The 16,349-nt window shown below is 50.5% G+C and overlaps 5 protein-coding genes across 5 annotated transcripts; 3 read left to right on the plus strand and 2 right to left on the minus strand.

The window, feature by feature from the left end:
• Positions 1 to 183: 183 nt before the first annotated feature.
• On the minus strand, positions 184 to 971 carry DSM5745_11469 (uncharacterized protein; the record flags this gene model as incomplete). The annotated part of the gene is made up of 2 exons (XM_026753485.1): positions 184 to 904; positions 964 to 971. The coding sequence occupies 2 exons, from the start codon at positions 969 to 971 to the stop codon at positions 184 to 186; spliced, it is 729 nt and encodes a 242-aa protein (XP_026597991.1).
• Positions 972 to 2,106: 1,135 nt separating this feature from the next.
• DSM5745_11470 (RBM8 family RNA-binding protein) lies at positions 2,107 to 2,666 on the plus strand (the record flags this gene model as incomplete). The annotated part of the gene is made up of 2 exons (XM_026753486.1): positions 2,107 to 2,355; positions 2,439 to 2,666. 2 exons carry the CDS (start codon positions 2,107 to 2,109, stop codon positions 2,664 to 2,666), a joined length of 477 nt encoding a protein of 158 aa, XP_026597992.1.
• A 1,063-nt stretch (positions 2,667 to 3,729) lies between these two features.
• DSM5745_11471 (putative glycosyl hydrolase) lies at positions 3,730 to 5,466 on the plus strand (the record flags this gene model as incomplete). Its single annotated transcript, XM_026753487.1, has 1 exon — positions 3,730 to 5,466. The coding sequence occupies one exon, from the start codon at positions 3,730 to 3,732 to the stop codon at positions 5,464 to 5,466; it is 1,737 nt and encodes a 578-aa protein (XP_026597993.1).
• A 6,037-nt stretch (positions 5,467 to 11,503) lies between these two features.
• Positions 11,504 to 11,990, plus strand: DSM5745_11472 (short coiled-coil protein; the record flags this gene model as incomplete). Its single annotated transcript, XM_026753488.1, has 2 exons — positions 11,504 to 11,745; positions 11,807 to 11,990. 2 exons carry the CDS (start codon positions 11,504 to 11,506, stop codon positions 11,988 to 11,990), a joined length of 426 nt encoding a protein of 141 aa, XP_026597994.1.
• A 2,975-nt stretch (positions 11,991 to 14,965) lies between these two features.
• artA (14-3-3 adaptor artA) lies at positions 14,966 to 15,987 on the minus strand (the record flags this gene model as incomplete). Its single annotated transcript, XM_026753489.1, has 5 exons — positions 14,966 to 15,070; positions 15,123 to 15,193; positions 15,246 to 15,487; positions 15,551 to 15,857; positions 15,927 to 15,987. 5 exons carry the CDS (start codon positions 15,985 to 15,987, stop codon positions 14,966 to 14,968), a joined length of 786 nt encoding a protein of 261 aa, XP_026597995.1.
• Positions 15,988 to 16,349: the final 362 nt, after the last annotated feature.

Raw genomic sequence — 16,349 nt, forward strand, 5'->3', positions numbered from 1 at the left:
GACTCGAGTCCATTACGCTATGTGTCTTCCAGATTAATCAACATTAAACCTAAGTTGTTCTTCCAATAGTCAGAACGCCTTCACATGCTGGGTATCTCAAAACATCGCCTGAAGTGAAATTTCAACCAATTTGAACCACCCTGAACCAACTGTTGCTCATACAATAAACACACAGGCCGCTGTCTAGTGGCAAAGTAGTCCTTGCTTTTGCATGGCTCTCTTTGCTGCTGCTTTCTTCTTCTCGATAAGGTAGTGCAACTTCTTTCCTTCACTGGAAGGCGCCAGGGTAATGGGCTTCTCGATTTTCGCAGGCATCACCTTATCTTCGATGGCCATCCAGTCCAGACCCGCAACGCTCGGCCTGTTCCTCAGCTTGACCATGTGGCACCAATTCTCCGGGGTGATGCGCTTGAACGTCTTCAAGATGAGGGCGACCGTTTTCCAGCCCATGATACGTTCCGCCGGCAGAAGTAGCTCCAGATGCTGCTCGGACCATTTGCAAGAATAGAAGTCGTTGTACAGTCTGCTCTCAAGTCGATTGGATGAGAAGCCTTGGTATTTCTCCTTGAACATCATCCTGTCTTTGCCCGTCGCGGCGCAGAACGAGCTCTGCATTCGGAACGATAGAAGGAGTGAGTTGTCGGCAAGGCCTTTCAAGTTCACAAAATCCATCATCTTCGATTTGAGGAGGAGGGCAATTGAGTAGGAGGCTTTGGCCATGGTTGGGTCTCCGATTGTTTCTCGCAGCGTCATGTCGTTCCCTATTAGGTCAAACACGACATCTAATTGCGCACCCGCTTGATGAAGTCGACAGACTTCGTTGGACTGAGAACCGCGTATGACGAGCTCAAGCTTTTGGAAGGGTTTCTTGGGGCGAGGGTGGCAGAGGCATTTCGGGTCGTCGCTGTGTTGCAGCGTCCATGTCAGTATTGGAATCGTATTTCTTCGAAATTGAGAACTCACCACAACATATCGCAAGCTTTGATTACGAATACCTCAAGAATCCGCTTTATGGAGGTAACCACTGTGTTTTTTCTGGAGAGATGTGTTGAGAAGAAGCGGAAGTTGAAGTGTTTCTTATGCTGCTGTGGTGGGTAGCTAACCTTTACATATTCACTTGAGCAGATTTCTTCAGCACAACATTCACTATTGTGCTATAAAAAGATACTTCAGTGAATTGCCGTGGAGCCAAACCATCTTCATTTTCTATGGATAATACCTGGTGTGTTGACCACCAGGCCATTGAAGGCTTGAGTACTGAAAGCTTGAGTTCCTGAGGTCTGCCAGTTCCCCAAGGATGAATGTGGTCAACCTACTAATAAGAGCCTTCTTGAGCAAAAGAATTGTTTGCAGGCTACCTAACTTTAACAGAATATTTTTTACAATATATTTAGTTCCCAGTATGTCACTTCACCCTAGCCCATAAACGGAAGACAATGTATTGCTCAGGGCTGCCTCAAGGTTCTTGCAGGTAAGGACTATAACTCATGCCTAGGATCCCATATATACTTCCATATATCCTGGTTCCTATACATGCTCTAGTTGAATTGTTTCTTATCTTTTCAATGGAAATGCAGAATGTTAGTGCGGATTTGTATAAAGTAGCATGGACCTCAACTAGAAAGAATATCAAGGAACAACCCTGTTATTACTCTACTAGTCTCACACTCCAATTCGGTGTTCTGTCTTAGTTGATGGAGTTAAAATCTATTTCACAGCCATTTTGGACACATGTTTTCGTTGTGAATGTAAGTGGGCTGTATCTACTGGGTATAGGTCCTGAACTATATATTTACGTAGACTTGGTCCACCGAGCCCTCTTTATACTCCAGTTTCTAGCCACAAGACTAGCATGATAACATCATAAAAGTGTCCCCTAGGCTATAATTATGCTACTTAGCTCTTAACTCTTACTTTCAAATTCAAAATAGATGTTATGTCTCGAACACATTATTGTTCTGCAATCTCCTAGCCGATTACATAATCAGCTTCGGCAGGTCGATCAGATCCGTCGCGACCCAACGTCCAAGAGTCCGGACTCAATCACCTCGTTTCTACCCCGCGCTTTTCCAACCAAAAGAGAAGCAGCTATTTGATTCCGCTATAATGTCCGGAGAAATGGAAGTCGACCCTCCCGTCTCGCAAGAGCAGACCGAGCCGCAGACCAGCAACGGTGGCACCGATGCACGAACACAAACTGGGGCTGTTGCTGTGCGCAGTATCGAAGGATGGATTGTGATCGTGACAAACATCCACGAGGAAGCGTCCGAAGAAGATGTGACCGATCTTTTCGCAGAATATGGCGAGATCAAGAACTTCAGTCTGAACCTTGACCGCCGCACAGGTTACGTGAAGGTAGGTTTATAATTCATCTTTTCGGCCTTTGGAGCAACTGTCCTTTAGAGTGAGAAAGGTGTTGACGGCTTTTTCTTGCCTAGGGATACGCATTGATTGAATACTCGACGCTACCGGAAGCCGCTGAAGCCATCAAAGAGTTGAACGGCTCAAAGCTGCTGGACCAGACGATTGAAGTCGACTACGCATTTGTCCGACCACCGCCATCTAACAAGGGGAAGTCCGGAGGAAGAGGCGGCCGTGGCGGGAGAAACCGCAGCAGGAGCCGTGACCGAAGCCGCAGCCCCGGGGCTGAGAATGAGAGAGATTAAGATACCATATATGAACAATCATTGATGTTTTGGAATGAACCCGCCGCGCTCTATTCTTTTCGCATGGTTACAATCAGTTAGGGCACGAAATGATTGTACGGCTTTCGTTTCGAGATCAAGGCTCTGCCGAGAGCAAGCGGGCGTGGCCGGCAGCATTCCTTGACTTCCCTAGGACACCATCAAAGTTCAAGTCCAAACGGTGCTCGGGATAACTGCCGGCGTCATGCAGAATGGTGGGTTAGGTATGGACAACCCGACTGAATCCTTCCCTTGCTCTCGCTGACAGGTAACATAGACCCCAACAGTTCCACTTTACCAGATATCAAATTGTCTACAAACTACTTCTGCCAAACTCGGGAATCTCCGCGTGATATTCCTGACAATACAATGTGTCGTGTGACTCGGATTATGGCTCATTCCTTGAACCCCGCACCCCGCACCCGCTCTTTACGAGAGAACTCTGTAGCAAGCTCAGTGTAACTGGCCATTTTCTCCTGCTCGAGGCATAACATCGTGCACTTCCGGGGCTTTGGGCGAATGAGGCGCCGTACTGGATTACCCCATATTTTTCTGGTCCACGTGGGGACTGGGGCAGCTCCCGCGTGATGCTATCGCCGTATGCCAAGAACGTCAAGTGTGGGTGTAAATGTAGAAAAATGGACTGAACAGCCTCAACAAGTGGGATTGGATCTGTATCAGAGTAAATTATACTCGAAGGCCACTACTAGCACTCCACCGTGCGTCGCATCAGGCGGAGCATTCTCGGACGGCCGGGCCACTCCAACCTTCCTTGGAAGTCTCCCCGCTTCTTGCATTTCAATCCTGCCCGCTCCTCCCACTCTTCTATGCACGATGTCCAGGGGAATGCATCAAACTATGTGAGATTCCCCTGATCTCATCACTGATTGGGTTGCTTTTCCTTCCCGATTCCTACCATATCTTATGCGGAGTGTCCGACGTCCGTTTCTTATCGATCCTAAGGCTCTCTTATCCTCGCTGACGCCATCGGTCTTCTTCCCCGATTATCTGTTGAATTGGGGAAGCAAAGATAATCTTATCTACAATGGCATCACTATGCAGAGCGCTATGGAGCGTTCTATCGCTAAGTTGTCTACTGGAGACGCACGCGCGAGTGCTCGTACAAGACGCTCGGCCACAACCCCAGCTCTACTACTTCCAAGACAAGGACTCACAGCAACAGCCGCTTGCCTCGACCGAGTACAGGCAGATCCTACGCGATCTTATAGACGGCCTCGATGTAATGCAGGACGAATACTTCGTCCTATACGAAGGCACATGGCCGACCGGCAATGATTGGACTAGGGCTGTCCACGGGACGCATGTGTCAGCCACTCTGGCCGCATTGACTGCATCTGCGAACGATGAACTCCTGGGGAATTCGTCGACGGATGGTGACAAGGATAAGGATGGGAACGAAAAAGAGAATGCCAATGACTCCATCACCGAGAACTTCCTAGCTCTCGAGAACCTTGTCAGCCACTTCTTTGCGCAGGTCACGACATACTACTTTGGAGAAAATGCATTGGGGCTTAGAGATCAGGCTTACGATGATATGCTGTGGGTTGTGTTGGGATGGTTGGAGAATATCAAGTTCCAGAGGCTGCATTCTGATTTGCATTTTGAGGGACAGGGCTCGTCCAAGTCCAGTGGACGGCCGTGGCATGGGACACAGTTCCAGACACCCGCTGCGCATCGGGCACGTATATTCTACGAGCTTGCGTCGAACGGGTGGGACACGACGGTGTGTGGAGGTGGAATGATCTGGAACCCGCATTTGGGCGCGTATAAAAATGCCATCACGAATGAACTGTACATATCGTCGAGCATTGGGATGTATCTCTACTTTCCTGGCGACCCGATTGATGCACCCTTTGTTGCTGCCGAACAGTCGGAGGATGGTCTGCCGCATGATCCCTCCTATCTTGAGATGGCGCAAGTAGCCTATAGTTGGCTCAAGCACTCCAACATGACTGGGATCTACAACTTGTATGCCGATGGGTTCCACGTCCGCGGCTATCAAGGCCCTCAACATCCAGGAACCGGCAGGTGCGACGTGCTCAACACAATGGTGTACACATACAACCAGGGCGTGATTCTGAGCGGACTCCGCGGCCTTTGGTTAGCCACCGGATCTGAAGAGTACTTAGCTGACGGACACGAACTCATCCAAAACGTCCAACGGGCAACTGGGTGGCCGAACGTTTACGACCAGCAATGGAAAGGCCTAGGCCGTGCAGGGATCATGGAAGACACATGTGACTCCAACGGCGACTGCTCCCAAGACGGCCAAACCTTCAAAGGCATCTTCTGGCACCACTTCGCCGAGTTCTGCCGACCCTTCCGCCCACAGGAAGAGCGTTTCCTCCGCACCCAATCCTATCATGACTCGAGCTTCAGGCAGACCTACGACTGGCATCAAAAGCTCTGCAGCACCTACCGCCCCTGGATCGAGCACAATGCCGAGGCGGCACTCGTCACAAGAAACGAAGAGGGCAAGTTCGGCATGTGGTGGGGAAGACGATACCGCGAGATCGACGAGTCTGCCTCTACCAGCGATACATTCTTGCCGGATGGCGCAGTGGATTACCGCAACCACCCAGACACGTTCTGGTCTGCGAATACAACAGGCCGGGAGCTAACAAAGGAGGCGGAGGAAGTTGAAGCCAAAGTGCCGGATTATAATGATCGCGGCAGAGGACGCACTGTGGAAACGCAGTCTGGGGGTGTAGCGGTTCTCAGGGCTTTATACCAGTGGAAAACGGCGGAGTCTCTGGGGTGATGTATGACTGTGCCCTGCATTCTTAGCACCTGCATGGTACTTTGGCAGCCTACACTTGTATGTACGGAGGATTATCATCATTATTACTATTACTTACATACCCAAAGACATCCATTCTTACCCTTTATGTCCATCACAGCGGTATTTGGCGACTAGTGCAATACAAATACACTCTCTCAAAGCACATACATAACGGGTGCGGGGATCCATTCCTTAAGAACTGGTCGGCCGCCGAGGTGGATTGCCTACTGGACGCCATTACCAACCCATCGGACCACGTTGACGAGCTAACTTGGAACCGCACTCTAATCTTGGTTATTATTGCTAGGGTTCTATATTGAACCCTCATCGAACTCCATGAACTACATCCTCTCGTTGGTCTGGAGAACTCACCCAAGGAATCCGCCCAAGTGGTCGGCTTTGTTCGGGCGATCCTTCGGCCGTGACCTAGAGGCGTAAGCTAGACGCACTGGGTTAGGTATGGAGGGGGACGGGATCCTTGTCGATAGACTAGCCTGGATCAAGGAACTCGTAGTTACAGGTGAGGGCGGGATTGAAATTGGACTGACAGTTGAGCTTGCGGAGGAGGGTGTATACCGAGTCGGCTGGGCACCTCGAAGACATGTCTGAGTAGAGCGATTAAAGCTCCGTTGCTCTGAGGAATCCAATCGAAGGCTGCGGAACGAAGATGCGCATAACAAGTTGTACATTCGCAAGTACCGATACTGTAGTGCTAGCCGCTGGAGAGTTTGTGGCATCAGCAGGGCAGGCATACATCGATACTCCGTATACAGCAGGGAGCGATTGGTCGGGTGGGATAGGACAGAATAAGAGGACAGGATAAGAAACTACCCGAGGGAACACAGATCGAGTCTGGTCCGGGAATGCAGCACACATCCTGGCATCAATAATGAGCAGGGAATCTACGGGGTATGTGAGATCACATCTTTCCAGCATCTAGATACCGCACTGATATCGAAACGCTTAGTTGTCACCTCCACGGACTCGAGTATGTGCCCGAATCAGAGCGCAGGCTAGCCCCGATCCCGCATCCCGGTCATGTTTGATACTGGGCGCTTCGGCGCCAACTGACACTCGCCAACTGACATCAGCGACAGCATCTTGTCCTACACAGAACGCAGCCGTAGACGTAGTCCATAGTTAGCACAGCAAATTAGGCAATCAAACACCGGCTGTTACCGAGATGAGATTCGTCGAGTCAGCCCGTTGGTGAGCAGATGAGCATCATGAACTAGGGGAAGGGTGGCTGCATCCATCGGATCCGGCTAGGGGTTCCGGGAGGTACCTAGCCGGGCGGTTTCAAAGTGGGCTGCTTCTGACACTTGGTCAATATGCCAGGTCTGCCATCCATATCTCGAGATCTACGGAGTGTCTACTCGCCGCTCGTCAAGGGCCAGGACGGAGCATGCCATTGCAGTAAAGGATGAGCTAGAAGACGGGAGAGAGAGGAATCCCACGCTAGAACCATCGAATTTCCATGGCTGGCCGGAATTAGGGTTGGATGGGCCTATAAGCTTCGAGGCGAAGGTAGCGCTTCGCGCGTCTTTGTTTTTTACCTTTTCGTTTCGCTGCGACGCTGTCAGCCTGTCAGGCCAGTGCGCTGGTGATCCTATCTGATCATCATATAGGTGTTGTTTGCTTTTTGCTTGCCCGGTCCTTCTCTCCGATAATTGGGACGGGGTTGTTGGGCTATATTATCTCGTTTTGGAAAAGGACTGAGTTGGAGATGTCTGGTAAGCATGTCGTTGCTTGAGGACGCGGTTTGGTCTCGTAGGCACCTGCCTACTTGGTAATCCAGGTTACATCTTCGTCATGCTATATCTAGATAATTGAATTATTTGATCGAGATAAGGACCGACATGTTGGGCGTTCAAAGCTCTTAGGCTAGAGTAAAGCCACATGCAGCACGAGTGGGGTTGCAAGCCGCCGTTGAATGTTTTCAAGGCAGGGTCCTTTGCGTCTGCGACCTCGGGGATATCAGTGATATTAATGAAGTCGGTCTCTCGCGAGCTGTGGTGAGTATAACCTTTCAACGCACCCCGTACTGTAGGTATGCTTAATCCGTAGGGTTGAGTTAAGGATGATTAAGGGGCATTGAAACTGGGGCGTTTTGCGCGATATTGATGACTATTGGTAAAGCGCATTGCTGCCGCCGGAGTCGGAGAGCTCCGCCGAAGACTAATTGGACCGTCAGCCTTATGAGCACTACTGCATGTGCATGCCGGTCATCGTCGTGAATATTCACGACTGGCCTCAACAACCCTCTCTTTGCAAGCTCTTCGCTTCGGCCACCAAGCAGCCATTGTTAGTACCCCGTAGCATGTACAGATTCATCCACCAAGTAACTCCTATAGCACTTTGTTGGCCAGCACCTCGACGAAAACAAAGCCGGGGACGGACTCGAAGAAGGTGAGTGGACGCAGCCAATGGCCGGTTGCAGATCAGCGCCGTTCTTTATCGGCCGAACAGGGATCTGATGGCTGCAATCCTGATGTCGACATCATCATTAACGGCTCGCACATGTTAGTTTTCATGGATGGGAGCCGATCGGTGAACACACGGGGATCTTGATAAACAAATATCAGCGAAACATGTCTCCGAAGAACGGGTTCACCAAGTATAGTGGAAGAGAGCCGAACCAGGGATTGCTGGAAATGAGGAATGGCCGGTGGGGCAGTAGTTCCGAGTCACGCGGCGGCGTTGTGGCCCTGTACCCGGCACCAAATAATGCTCATGAGGTTCTTACCGTACTGTACTGTAAACTGCCATCTGTTAGTGTCTGTGTCTATCTCCGCCAGTGATGCCGATGAGGACAGAATTTCCAGATCCCGCAGTCAGCATCTATAGTCTACCACAATGTACTCCGTATGGAGTATCCAGCAATGACAACTCAAGCATGCTCATGGCGAGGCAGCTGATCGTGAGGTTGCTTCAACAGCGTGAGGCGAACTGGTTATCATCAATTCCTCATCGTGTCACAAGCTATATTAATGCGGGGCGACAAGAACAGCGTCAACTGGATCTAAGAGTCCTTAGCCTTTGCCGCTGTTTGATGTCTTCGCTGCGGCTGCAGTGTCAGCTCGTCTCCAAGCCGGGAGGCTGATGTTACTAGTTATCGTATTCATGGAGCGACCAAACTTGTCGGCTGGAAGATGCGTTGTCAAGACATGCCAGCAATACACGAACGTGACTTGGGAGATCCTGAGACGTCGACTGTCCGTAGCAGTAGTCGAGCGCGAGGAACAACCGGGGAACTTTCCGGCAGCCTTCACCTGTGACCTGACGGGGCTGATGTACGTTGACTACTGCAGAATAGTAAATACCCACGATTCCTGGTCCTGAGCGGTGGAGTCGCGATCAGCTGCTTTCTTTGTTGACCCAGCATACGACCAAGGGGTCCTGCCGATGACGTACATTTCTTTTGCCCCAGACATTAAGCGGATAGATTTTTTGAACCAGTTTTTGTTTCTCTTTGCCGATGCCGACGAGTCAGGCTGAGCAGATGGCGGTGCATTTGAGACTTGACAGCGTGGATGGCCCACCGCCACTGGACACTGTATCGGTAGTGTATCTAGAGACAGAACTACGGCGGTATAGAATGTGAAGTTCATCCGTATGAGCCTATGAGCCTATGAGGAGGCATCACTGTCGAGAAAAGCCAATAAGAAGCCTGCGGCATGATGTGCTCTGCCGTTGTGGTGCCAAACTGCCAGCGCCAACTGCCAATCCTTTATCCGAGACGCCGACGAGAGGTCAAGTATCAACGTCTGAACGGCTGAAAACGGATTGGTCCAATGGTTGAAGCGCAAGGGACACGCTGCACGCATAGCAAGCGGGAAACTCGAAATCCGTTTTCTTTCCAAGCCCCTTGCTATCAATCTTTGTACCCGCTACTTTGGATCGAGCATATTGATAGCCACTGGGCGGCGCTGGCAGACGCCTCCTGCACTACCCCGTAGGAACTGGCGACCTGGAGACAGCCAAGCAGAATAAAGCATTCATGCATACCGTCAATCTGCCAGATTTTATATACAAGTGAGGGCCCATAGATCAGCGTCGCCGATATGGGGAAATAATGCCTGGGCTGACTCCAGTCCCAACATAAAGCCGCTCATACCTGTACGCTGGGCCGTGATCCGTACGGAATGAGATACGACTGGGGGAGAGATTGCCTACGACAGTTCAGGAAGCGCCCTGAACTACCTCATCTGCCGTGTAATGTATTCAACCAACGACTGGAGAAGGCCAGCTTTGCGAATGTCGAATCATACTTATCGCATTCGCACTGGACGTCGGCACTGAGCCTCTTGAGATGAGATGATTCCTGGAGAATCAATACTCTCTCACTTGATCGACATTGCGTGACCTCATAATTCCCTGGGCTGCGAGCATGAGACCTTTATTTCAGCCACCCGTAACCGAGACGGAGCCGACCCCATATTCCAACGATCCATCGGCAATCGCATTTTGCATCTGCCACCAGCTAGGGGATTTCATTTGCTCTTTCGGTGGCAGCGGCCCCTTGAGGCGATGAGTAGTGAGACTGGAGACTCACAGGTCTCGGAAGGCAAGGCGCAGGCAGCAGGCAGTGGCAATTCAAGACGGAAAGCGTCAGCAGTGGTGGTGGTGATGATGACTCCCCATGGTTTGTTCGTCATGATCATCGTTTGTAGAAACTTAGCAGTCGATGATGAGGATCACCGTCTGTTGAATTCTCCTTGGTTAGCGCCGTCCAGTTGAACCAAGGGGCTGACAAGGTCAAGAAAAGAACCGTGGATGGCCGACCGAACGCCGGGCCAAATGGGTATGGACGACGAACCCCCTAAAACTCCCACTCCCCCCGCCGCCGACCAAACACCGCGTTTCCCTGCTTCACCGAGATGAAGGGATATTCTTTTGCGTTCGGGATAGTTCTGTAGAGTGTCACAGATCAAGCCACGCAGGCTGTTTCACTGGACAGCCAAAACCATGGGGTGCACGCGCCTTCGTACCTTAGGGGCATAGCGGATGGCGGCCACGAGTTTGGGGACCACATTTTGGGCCTAGCGTGTAACCGTATTATGGTTTAAAATACAGTACTTTTGCTCGAATATGATTGAAGATCTGAGGCAACATTACTCCGTACTGCGTACCTTACCAAGCCTGCACTCTACAACGACAATCCAATTCCTACTTCCACCGCTCCTCCGACTTTCCCTTCTTTCACGGTCACAAGGATCTTCATTGCAAGCTGTTTACCGTCCTCGACTTCCCCGAATTCTGCGTGGTCCCTACTGCACTAAACGGTTCTTTTGACCGTGACTCCGCCCGCCGTTTTCAGGCTTGACCACCCAAACTTCTTCACGACTACGCTGCAGTACACCAGATCCAAGTCCGAGAAAGGAAACACTATTTGGATAGAAGTGCCTGGCTAGTTTTCAGGCTGAGCGAGCGGCATCGAAAACAGCGTTGCCAGAACCAGAACCGTAAACCGTGAATCGCTTTGTCCAGCATCTATCAGTCGCTCAGTCCCAACCTTCGCTAAAATCCCAGTTCCACCCCTCCAATTCAGTTCTTTCAAGCTTCCTCCCCTTCCCCTGGATCGCTCAAACGGTTTCTCTCCGGCTCTCTTTTCCTATTTCTTTTCTTTTCTTTTCCTTTTCCCTATCTCGCCTCTGCCGCCTGTCTATTTTCCATTCTTCCCTTTCTCTTACCGGCTTGCTGGTTGCTCCACCTCTGCAAACCCTCCCAGGGACACCCTTTCGAGCCTCCACGACAGCTACCTCCAGCGAAACGCAGATTCTTCATCTGAGGTGATCGCTAGAGGTAGTTTTCAACCTGCGGTGATAGTAACTGCCCGTCTTCTTCTACAAGTCAACCTTCTTCCCCATTGGGTTCTCGCCCACCGCAGACCATAGAACCCCTTCAAACTCGACCACAGACGTGCTTCCCTAGGAATATGGCATCGACGTCAGCGGTGCATGGTTCTTCCCCGGTTCCGACGCTACCTCAGCCGAACGAAACCAACCGTGCCCATATGTCCTCGCTCTCGTCCTCGTCTTCCATATCCGACGCGGAGACCGATCGCAGGGGCCGCCCTGAACGTCCTCGTATGGCCAGTCGAAAACCCAGCGCCTCAATACTGGTGCCCCGGGACCATCCCGAAATTGAAATTGAAGAGGAGGAGTTTCCGCCCGACGACGCGCGAGCCATGAGTCCTCGCCGCAACTCTGCGGATCTTGAACGACTGGGCAAAGAGGCCAGGCAGACTCTACAAGAGTGAGTATTGTCTAGAGAACCTTTTCCTCTCACCATTACTAACATAAATACTTCTCAAAAGACAAGCCAAGGCCCTCCAGTCGTCTCTCCAAGCTCTAGCAGAACGAATCGATGCAGTGAAAACAGATCACGACAAACTCGAGAATGAGAATAGATTCCTGCAGGACTATATCGGGGGACTGACACGGAATATGAAGAGCGAGATGTCGAGATCCAGTACTAAGGTCAAGAAGTCGCACAAATAGGGCGACGCGACGTCGTCATCCCGACTCGGAGTCAGCACGGTCGGGATTCTTTTCGCTTCGGGTTCGCGAAAGATCGAATCGCTTTTATGATATACTTCATACGCATATTTTCCTGATGTTTGGCGGGTATCTTTTATGCGGTCATTCATCATCATTCCACCTTGAACAATCTACAGTTCGAAGAACACATCCAGCACTACAGATGGTCAAATGTCGGGACTGAAACCAAGTCCATTGACGACTTTCAAGGAGGCGGTATTCGCGAGATTGACCATATTTTTCCCCCCACAGATCGATTTTCGAATACCTGCCGACCGCGCAGCCGTTGATTCGCCTTGAGTTCGTTCATCAGTCACATTCCCACCCGACGCTCTACTTCTGTTTCATTCGCCTCCCGCTCCGTATTCCTTCTCCCGATCCACACCCTGTCGAGCACTGTGACATCATTGCTTGCTATGTGTTGGCTGCTGAGGTCTGATCACCGGCCTTGGCGCCGATGCGTGAGAGCGAGGGCCAATCTTTGACCGACCTGGCGGCAGTGTGACACCTTCGCTCAGATAATTCGGGTTTCAACTGTTCATATTGACCATTATCCTTCTCCACCGACCTCGCATTTCTCCGATTCTTATTTCCCTCACATTCTACGGGCGGCATGGTGTATTTTTGTGGCATAGCACGCTCGGCGTTAGGACAGCTTCTTTACTGGGGAAATTCTGATTTTTTTAGACGTCGGGAACCGTACTGGGGTTTTGCATTTGTTTCTCACGGTCTTCAATCAATCTCGCGACAGCAATCTTCACAAAGCAAAAGAGGGCGAAACGGGAAAGCATTTTCAAGGAGCAGCTATCTCTACCCCCTTTTCTCTTCTTCCCAACTCAATTTTTCTCTCACACATGCGCCCGATTATACCTTTTTCTCTTCTGTCACCATCACACTTGTATATTGGAAATCGTCCTGGTCTGACGATTCGTCCGGGTTGACTTTAACACTCAGCATCATTCCACTTGGGCTCCGAAGACATTTGCTTATCATACCCCAAACCAAGCGGTTATCTATTCATCTTAGCTTAGCAAAGCACATAAAAAAAGCAAATAAATATACATTACTACTCATCCTCTTCTTCTAATCACATCTGGACGAAGTTCTTCAAAAAGGTATTTACCTCAAATGGACAAGTACACCGTACTTTGCAGTCTGCAGAAGCTCAGAAAACGGTTGAACCTAGTTCCGTAACTCAGAACCAAAAGCAAATAAATTCTCCGAGTCCTCTGGACAGAATATGTGCTCTGTACATCAGCCTATAGGTACGGTACCTATTAGTGAAGCAACAAACGCCACAACCCACAATCACGCTCCCAATTATCAAAGCAGCCAGCCAACCGCCAGCCACTCAGCCCCTTGGACCAATGGCTGTTGCAAAACGCGCTTTGATGCTCACTTGCGCCCACGCCGCGAGGAATTGTTCTCCGGTATGACGGTATGAATAATATGATACGGCGTATCTTACCTATAGTTCTGGATACTAAGTAGGCGAGTACTACTATTATGCTTGCAACTAAGTGCAAGGTACGTACTGCTTACGGAGCACTACAGTAGTACATATAGGTAGGAATCCGGACTATGGTTGCACTGACGAAGCTTGTATTTATACTTGCTAGGGTAAAGTTCAGGCCTCGATTATATTTGAGGAACATATACCTCAGGTAGCTGGAGATCTTTCTAGCCGTACCTCTGGCGCTATATGGTCGAGATGTAAGTCTGTGCTTCGTGTAGATGAAATACAAAGTATAGGGGATGAATCGACAACCTTTCACTCTCTTTCACGCAAGTCTCAAAGGATTCAATGAGCTCCGCTACCTGCCCAGTAGACCTCGGCAAACCTATATCCACACAAGGAAGCCAGCCAGTCCACCAGTCCATCATATATGCCATACATGACCTCATCTATCTATGAGCAGTTCCTTGCGCTGCGCCATGGGATCGAGATTGAGTGTCACGGGAGTACTCCGCAAAGAGAAGGACATGACGAGCCTATGGGATTGAGTAAGTAGGCACTGATTTGGGTTATCATTTTCATATGCTAGTTGACCTTGTCACGCACAACGAGGGCTGCTCGGAAAACGGGTAGGTAAGAGGCCTAAAGAAAGGGGCGGAGCAGAGCATGCAGGGCGTCCAGAGGTTCGCCCTGTGTTCTGTTTGTTGCAAGCCGCATACGTCATTTGTGTTCTTTGTTCAACCAACCTCAACTGCATGAATGGATGGTGGATGGTGGATGGTGGATGGATGTGACAGGCCTGCTCCTATCGGAGGTTGGTTGCCTTTGTGCCCTTGAAGGGAGGTAACGAAGACTAGCTGGGTGCGCGGCTAAGGGCCTTGCGGAGGTCGGTAATAGACTTGTCCCTCGAGCTGCATTAAAGTCGTGCCTTTCGTTCGGGAGCATAAGGAGTACGGTACACTACGAATTGAATGATGAATTTCAACTTTCTTTGAAGCCACTGCCGGACTGAGATCTAAACTCGAGCTAAGGCGAGACAAACGCCATGGTGGCACAAAAGAGGTAAGACCAAGACAGATTTCATAACATAGTCAAGGCTTGGGGATGGGAAACAATCCGATGGGGTAGTGGTAAGGGAAAGGTATTCTTTGAGACGTGGTAATAGGCAAAATGTAAATTAAAAGAAACCAACGAATATATGAATCGACGTGCGACGGATTGAGACAACCGGTTCACCAGCCATGCTGCCGTCGAAGGAAGCTTCGGCCATCGAAGGGCAAGGGATTCAAGGAAGCACCGCGACCGACCACATCCAAAAGCGTCATGTCAAATCATGCATGCTGGTGGAATTGTGACCGTACATCTCCCTTTGATCTGGATACCTTCGTAAGGACCTTCACCACTTTCGCGCGGACAGTTTAGCCCGGTTTGCCGTGATTGATCTTTGATCCATGCCGGACGCGAGTCCATCATGTTTTCTTTACTCGGCAGGCTTCTCCTCACCCTCGGCGGCAGGGGCTTCCTCCTTCTTCTCGGCGGGGGCGTTCTCGGCAGCAGGCTCGGCCTCGGAGGAGGTCCAGAGGGTCTGAACCACGTCAGTATGAAAATTTCCAAGCGCTACGTTATAATTGACTAACCAGGTTATCCCTGAGGAGCTGCATGATCAGGGTGGAGTCCTTGTAGCTCTCTTCGCTCAGGGTGTCGAGCTCTGCGATAGGGGTTAGCGAAGGCCATACATTCAACGACACTGCTTCACATACCGGCAATAGCATCGTCGAAAGCAAGCTTGGCAAGGTGGCAAGCCTGGTCGGGAGAGTTGAGGATCTCGTAGTAGAAGACGGAGAAGTTAAGGGCCAGGCCGAGACGGATGGGGTGGGTAGGAGCAAGGTCGGTCTGGGCAACCTCGGTGGCAGCCTTGTAAGCCTCAAGGGAGGAATCGGCGGCACCCTTGCGACCGTCGCCGATAGCGAACTCGGCGAGGTAACGGTGGTAATCACCCTTCCTATTAAGTGGAAGAGATACGTTAGAATGTACTCGATCGTGAGCGGACAACAAAGAGACATACATCTTGTGGTAAAAGACCTTAGACTCGCCGCTCTGGGCAGACTTGATCAAGTGCTGGTCGAGAACGTCCAAGATGTCCTGGCAGATCTTGGCGAGTTCGGCCTCGATCTTCTGGCGGTACTCCTTGATGAGAGCGACCTGGGACTCGTTGCCCTTGGACTCCTCTTTTTGCTCAATCGAGGTGACAATTCTCCAAGAGGCACGGCGGGCACCGATGACATTCTTGTAGGCAACAGAAAGAAGATTCCGCTCTTCAACGGTGAGCTCTACATCGGAGGAGGCGACAACCTTCATATTCTCGACCATCTCTAATGCATTTCCGTCAATACTGAGGATGTAGATTCCAGGAAAGACCTGAGATTAGGTAAATGACGAACCCTCGTAGCGCTCAGCCTGCTCGGCGAGCTTGGCCAGGTAAACAGCATCTTCGTGACCCATTTTGAGAATCTAACAACAGAAGACGAGAGAATATGTTAGCGAGCGTCACTTTACACAGATGTCTGTGGGAAAGGACTCGAGCGACAAAAATAAATCGAAGTTGAAACTTGAGCAGCGAGAAAAATGGAGGAAGATCAGGTCTAGATTGTGGGAGACATGTGAGGGGTAGATGCAAGTATCACGGGGTGAGGGAGAGTGAGGCTGTGAGCGATGGCTGCCCTGGTCTGTCCTGCACTAGGGAACCCCGTCTGTCACACGGCTGATAGCACAATAAAATCGAGAACTCGGTGGAAGACCGCAATTTCAGGCCATAAAATAAAATGACGATATCGCGATGCCAAACAAGTCGCGAATTCTGATAG

This window comes from Aspergillus mulundensis, assembly GCF_003369625.1.
Source record: "Aspergillus mulundensis strain DSM 5745 chromosome Unknown scaffold_26, whole genome shotgun sequence".
NCBI lineage: Eukaryota > Fungi > Ascomycota > Eurotiomycetes > Eurotiales > Aspergillaceae > Aspergillus > Aspergillus mulundensis.